Here is a 6,148-nt window from a genome sequence, read left to right as displayed (position 1 = left end):
AGCGTTTGAGATCGAGAGAAATCACCTCTTCGGTCAACTCTCCTCCGCTAATGACTCTCGTGTTCTCCATCGGCATTCTATCCCTTCTGTATGCTCTTTTCCATTTATTATCAGTTTCTGGTTCTCTTTCTCTTTTTCTTTTTTATTCGTTTTCTTTGTTTTTCATTCTCAAATTTTAAATGTTTTACTACATGATATAACATTCGATAAGTTTTATTATCTCTTAGTTGATAACATTCGATAAGTGTTTGATGAATTATTTATTCTCTTAATTATTTTATTAATTCTTATTTGGTGAATGACATTGCACTTTACTTGTTCCTTGTAAATTAAATCTGATCATATAATAGATTACTAATTGAATTAAGTAATTATATGTAAGGAATTAGTGATTTTTGCTAATTTTTGAATTTTGATTTTACGACACTTTTTTACTTTGATACTAAAGTATATATTTGAAATCCTGATAAATTGATTTTATTTAGAAATAACTATGTTGCATCACTACTACATTTCACATATTTAGTAACATTTATCTTGTAACATTTATTAAAATTTTAGTAATTATAATAAAATTAAATATTAAGTAACATTTTTAATAAAATGTTAGTAAATGGGTTTAATTTTTATAAAAAGTTTACAAAAACGGTTACCTATTCCTAATTTCATAAATAAAAAAATTCTTACTACTCTGAAATCGAATCCACCATCACTCTCAGTCTCACTCTCAGTGCTCTGAATTTTTCAATCTCGCTCTGCCTCCTCAATCTCTCAGTTCTCTGAATCTCTCGATCTTGTTCTGCCTCTTCAATTTTTGGTTTTGTCTCTTCACAATCTCTTGCTCTGCCTCGTCGATCTCATGCATGATTCAATCGCAGACTCAATCTCATTCCAGTAAGGTAAGATTTGAAATCATAGGTGATTCTCTTCAAATTCCTAGGGTTTGATTTTCATAGTTGTTGCTGATTCTTCAAATCTCTTCAAATCGGAAGAGTCTGAGTTTAGTAAAAATGAACTAATTCTCTCTTTAAATTTGTAGAAGTTTTAATCCAATTAGTTCCGTGAGAATTGAATAGCTAATTGATCTTAATGAATTTGTTGACTCGTGATCTAGCAGGTCAAATTAAAGGAGATGTTTAATTTGAGGAGGTAGGAACTCTAAAATTGATTGCGATGAGCGAGGAAAGATTGCGATTCGAAGGATCGACAATTCAACGAGCCGGCAAGTAACATTTTCGAAGAGAAGGAATGGATTGCTGAAGAAAGCTAAAGAATTATCCATTCTCTCTTATGCTAAAGTTGGATTGATTGTAACAAAAAATACTTTTGTTTGTTCATCATAGGAATCATTAACTTCAATTATATAATAAATGAGTCACAACATAGGAAAATGATTGCCTATACTTTTGTTCACTCTAAATGAAAATGAATATGGTATGAGAATTTCATATCTCAATGTGTATTCATCTATTAACATGATAACTAAGTTGTGAAACCATTGCAGAAAAGAGTAAGGAACTTGCAACTTGCCAGGGTGAAGTCAAGGCCTTAAGGGCAACTAAAGCTCTGAAGGATAAGGCCATAGAAGAGGTACTTTTAATGCTTAGTTTATTTATTTATTTATGCTTACACTATCAGTAGATTGAAACTTAATTTTTCTCCAATTCCAGCTGAGAAATGAAGTTAGTAAACTGGATCAGAAACTTAGAACAACTGAGAATCATCTTAAGGACAAGGTACACTGATATAGTAATAGTATAGATTGTAACATAGATAGAAGCATGTCAAACAATGCTAAGTTCTAAAATCCATTTACTTCAAATCTGTTCTTGTGAAGAATCTAGAAATAAAGAAACTGACAGAAGAAAAGAAAGATGCTTTGGCTGCGCAATATGCAGCAGAAGCAGCTCTTAGAAGGGTACATTTAGATCAGAAGGATGATGATTATATTCCATTTGAGAGTGTGATCACTCCTCTTGAGGATGAGATCAAGTTGTATAAAAATGAGGTATGATTATATTGAAAAGTAGGAGAATTATATAAAATGATAGTCCTAACACCCATCTTTGCTTCAGATTAAAGCACTGCAAGAAGATAAGAAGGCATTGGAACGGCTCACAAAGTCGAAAGAATTTGCATTGCTCGAAGCAGAGAGGATATTAAGAAGTGCACTAGAGAGGGCTCTAATAGTTGAGGAAGTTCAGAATGAAAACTTTGATCTGAAGAGACAGATTGAGATTTGCCAGGCATGAGTTTCTATGATTCTTGTTCACAATTGGTTTCTATAGTGAAACTATTATGCTGTTCAATCAATTTTCATCTTACCATTGACTGGAGGAGAACAAAATCTTAGAGAAAACGCATCACCAAAAGATCATGGAAGTTGAAAAGCTTAGCCAAACCATTCATGAACTTGATGAGGTCATCTTAGCTAGTGGAACAACTGCTGACGCCATTCGAGCCGGCAAGCACCAGGTAATTAATTAATTAATTAACTCTTTATAATTACTTAGTCTCCTTCTTTTCTCTTTGATTTGTGGATTGAGTGTGCTTAGTTATTTTATAGTTGATCAGCTTTTTCTTCTTTTTTATTTTCTTTTCTTTTTTTTTACTGAGGAAAAATATCTATTCTTAATTAAAGTGAATAATTAATTAAATATGAACACATTGATTGTGTTTCAAAGATATATTTACATAGACTTAATGGTTGGGGGTCAGTTGTGCTAGCTGTATGGAACATTTTTATATATTGCCACTTGCATTTAGAAAAATGGTAGAACGAGTCCAGATTCCCTTGCCTTGCTAGAGTTTGATGACAGCCCACCAAGAAAGAAAAATAAGGAAATGGCTTCTACAATGATTGAAATAATGGATTATAAAAGCATTCGTTCCTTCATTTGTTGGCAATCTAATACCGGATGATGAAGCTCATAAAAGATGGAGATGGCATTACGAATTGAAAGTTAATAATCCAATGCTTTTGAGATTCTTTTCATGACTTTCTTTTTTATCTAATTTTTTCTGCTCAAGCATGCAGAACAAAAATAAAGGCCAAAAGTTTAAAATAAAGTAAGTTTGAACTACTAATTCACAAGCTCATATGTTATTTCCTTGCATGAAGTTGCTGTTGTAAATTAATAAGTTGAATTGCTGAGTCTTCTGTATCTGGAAATTAAATTATTTTTGCAGAGGCTTAGGAAAAAAAGTAGCAAACAAAAACGAAGATGAATTTTACTTTAAGATGATCAAGACAAAAACTGTTGATGGAGTTTATAAACTAGAGTATTAACTTTTTGTGCTTTTTTATTTGTCTATTGCTAGTTCAGTGATTGTAACTAATTGTAATTAATTGTTTCAGGAGAGGTTCCTTACAGAGAAGGACAATCAATTAGAGTAATTCCAGATGGCATTGACAAGAATGGAAAGCCTCACAAGCTCGGATTGTATTCTGTTGCTAGCAGTGCTCTTAGTGATCTTGGTATTGTATTCTATTACAGAGAAGGACAATCAATTAACTTATTCTTTTCATTGTTTGCTAGAGTTGCAGGAGTCAAGCAAGTACCAGTACCATGAGCAACTTTGGGATTGTCCTTTCAGCCATGCCTTACCCAGCTGAGTTAGGTTGCTTTAGACATGTAAACTTGCATATTAGTATGAGGAACCCTTCATTATTTAAAATTTCCATAGGAACTTCCATTATTTATTTATTTGGTGATTTCAGGATCCAGTGACAAGAATTCTGACTTGGCATCAAAGGCCACAATCTCCTCTAGTAATGTAAGCGCGAACACAATTCAAAATTTGTCTATCAATTAGCTTTTGATACATAATACTTGAGTTTTGATACAACTTGATGATAAAACACCTTTAAATTGTATATTTGTGTGATACATACATTTAAGTGTCTTTTGAACGGCTGTGCAATACTAGATCTAGTTTTTGTGCTGACTGGGTACATTGTTCAACAGGTATGGGTTTAGTAAAAAAGTTGTTGAATGCCCTGGTATGTTTTGTGGTCTTTGATAAAAGCTTCTCTTTCACTGCATGACATATATATATATATTCATGATGTTGCCTATTAATTCATGCTTTACTCTTCTTCTGCCTGCATCTATACCCTTTCTTTAATTTTATATCCATTCGTAGCAAATATCCTGTATTAAACCATAACGTTAAGACGGTTTCATATGACAGCTGCCATAACTTTCTGAGAGGTGAAGAGTAGATCTCTGATAAATGCTCATAATAGTTTCATCTGAAATCTATTTTGAGTTTACTAGGTAGGAGAGATTGGAAGAATGAAAATGAGGAATGTATCAAGAGTTCAAGACCCGTGGTGGGTTTAAATAAGTATCTTTATAATTTTGTTTCAACCAAGTATTCTCATACCAAAAAGATCTTTAACCTTTTAAGAGAAAAAATATTGTGATTAATTCTTCATTATTTTGTTATTGAGAAATGCAATGTACTTAAATCTATTTCCTTATTGTTTTATTGACATGTTCTTGAGAAAATTTGTGTTCTTGATTGGTTTATAGTTCCTCTAGTGTTTTTTTTTTTTGGTAAATTATTTATTTCTTATAGGTTTTATGTTTCAACACTTGACTAATGTTAGCTCATTGATAGCATACTGGCCATCGAAAGTACGGGTTTGTGGATTTAATAGTGTAACTTAGGAAGATATTAAAAAAGTTGAGTAATTTAAGTTAGAAAAATAATATATGTATCCTCCTAAACCATGCGATATCTTAGACATTAAATTTCCAAACAAGAAATATACCAAGTGCTATATATGATATAGTGTTATGTTATGTATATGGTTTTACTTTTACTGTTTTAGTAAGGAGGTAGTTTACAGTTTTTTTCGTAATTTTTTCAGGAAGAAACTCCAAAGGATATTCATAAGGATTCAGAAGATAGATATCGAACATGGTATTTTCCTAAGCATAACTTCACACTGATGATGCTGTGGAGCAGGTTTATAATAGTTGGCGAGGAACAAATGATAAATGGTTCAGCGTCTGAAACCTTTGATGATAAATTCCAGTTTTAAAATTGTAAATAGGTTACTTGAATTTGTATATAGGACAATTGTTTATGCTGTTGTCATCCTAAAATGTGTTCTGTTCCATAGTGCTTCATTGGAGCAGGAACAATTTTCACAGTTTTTGCAATATTGAGGAATGTTTATAAAGTTTAAGTGCTATAAGTATTTTTTTCTTTTTCCATTTTATTTGCATCACGAAGCAAATTTGTATAATGATTATTGATTAATGAAAGTGACTATAAAAATTTCATTTTGTAAATTTGTGAATTTAATGAAATATTTCATGTTGTAGTAATTAATTTTAGTATATTTATATTATGTATAATATAAAATAAAAAATAAAAAATAGTATAATATAACTAAAAAAATGTTACTAAAGATCTTTTGTAACATTTTTTAAGTGTTACAAAAAATATCTATGGTAATATTTTTTGAAGTGTTACAAAAAAAATCTATGATAACATTTTTCTAAGTGTTACATAAAATATCTATTGTAATATTTTTTAAGTGTTACAAAAAATATCTATGATAACATTTTTCTAAGTGTTACAAAATATATCTATTGTAATATTTTTTTAAGTGTTACTAAGAAAGGTCTATTGTAACATTTCTCATAATATTACTATAGAAGATCTATTGTAACATTTTTATTAAATGTTATTAAATCTTTAAAAAAATGTTAGTAAAACTCTTTAGTAACATAGGGTATATTTAACATTTGTTAAAATATTACTAATATACATTAGCTAACATTTTAATATGATTTGGTAACATTTTTTAAATATTAGTAAGTCAATTATGTAGTAGTGCATGAGGTATTTGTTAAATTGACTATTATTATTACTATCTCCCAGTATGTTATTCATCTTTGGTATTCTTTTTGATGCTATAAGCATCTTTTGTTCATCACTTATCAAAGACTATTTTTTTTACTTGAAAAAGTTATATTTTTTTTCTCATTTTTATTAATTTGACAGGTACTTGATGTTTTGGTGTTGCTGTGGAGTTTAATGAAGCAAGTTAATCTAAAGCTAATAGTAAAAATTTTCATGGTTTCATGTAAGTTAATTTTAGGTCAATTTCGTTGATATAATGTAATAA

The 6,148-nt window shown here is 30.1% G+C and overlaps 1 protein-coding gene across 1 annotated transcript; it reads left to right on the top strand.

Annotated features, from left to right (window-relative positions):
* Positions 1 to 770: 770 nt before the first annotated feature.
* On the top strand, positions 771 to 5,050 carry LOC107627709 (microtubule-associated protein 70-5-like). Its single transcript, XM_088503319.1, has 9 exons — positions 771 to 899; positions 1,118 to 1,222; positions 1,505 to 1,590; positions 1,671 to 1,736; positions 1,838 to 2,008; positions 2,076 to 2,246; positions 2,354 to 2,475; positions 3,359 to 3,777; positions 4,880 to 5,050. The coding sequence occupies exons 2-7, from the start codon at positions 1,174 to 1,176 to the stop codon at positions 2,429 to 2,431; spliced, it is 621 nt and encodes a 206-aa protein (XP_088359445.1). The 5' UTR covers positions 771 to 899; positions 1,118 to 1,173; the 3' UTR covers positions 2,432 to 2,475; positions 3,359 to 3,777; positions 4,880 to 5,050.
* The last annotated feature ends 1,098 nt before the right edge of the window (positions 5,051 to 6,148 follow it).

This window comes from Arachis ipaensis, chromosome B1 (genome assembly GCF_059453495.1).
Source record: "Arachis ipaensis isolate K30076 ecotype BB chromosome B1, ASM5945349v1, whole genome shotgun sequence".
NCBI lineage: Eukaryota > Viridiplantae > Streptophyta > Magnoliopsida > Fabales > Fabaceae > Arachis > Arachis ipaensis.
Note: the sequence above shows the minus strand (reverse complement) of the source record. Positions and strands in the feature narration are given on the sequence as shown.

What these genes read in the sequence shown, in the direction of transcription:
- LOC107627709 (XM_088503319.1), top strand. Translation starts at nt 1,174, where the DNA reads ATGAGCGAGGAAAGATTGCGATTCGAAGGATCGACAATTCAACGAGCC. An exon ending in ATCGACAATTCAACGAGCCG is followed by an intron (nt 1,223 to 1,504) that starts GCAAGTAACATT and finishes AAACCATTGCAG; the next exon opens with AAAAGAGTAAGGAACTTGCA. An exon ending in AGGATAAGGCCATAGAAGAG is followed by an intron (nt 1,591 to 1,670) that starts GTACTTTTAATG and finishes CTCCAATTCCAG; the next exon opens with CTGAGAAATGAAGTTAGTAA.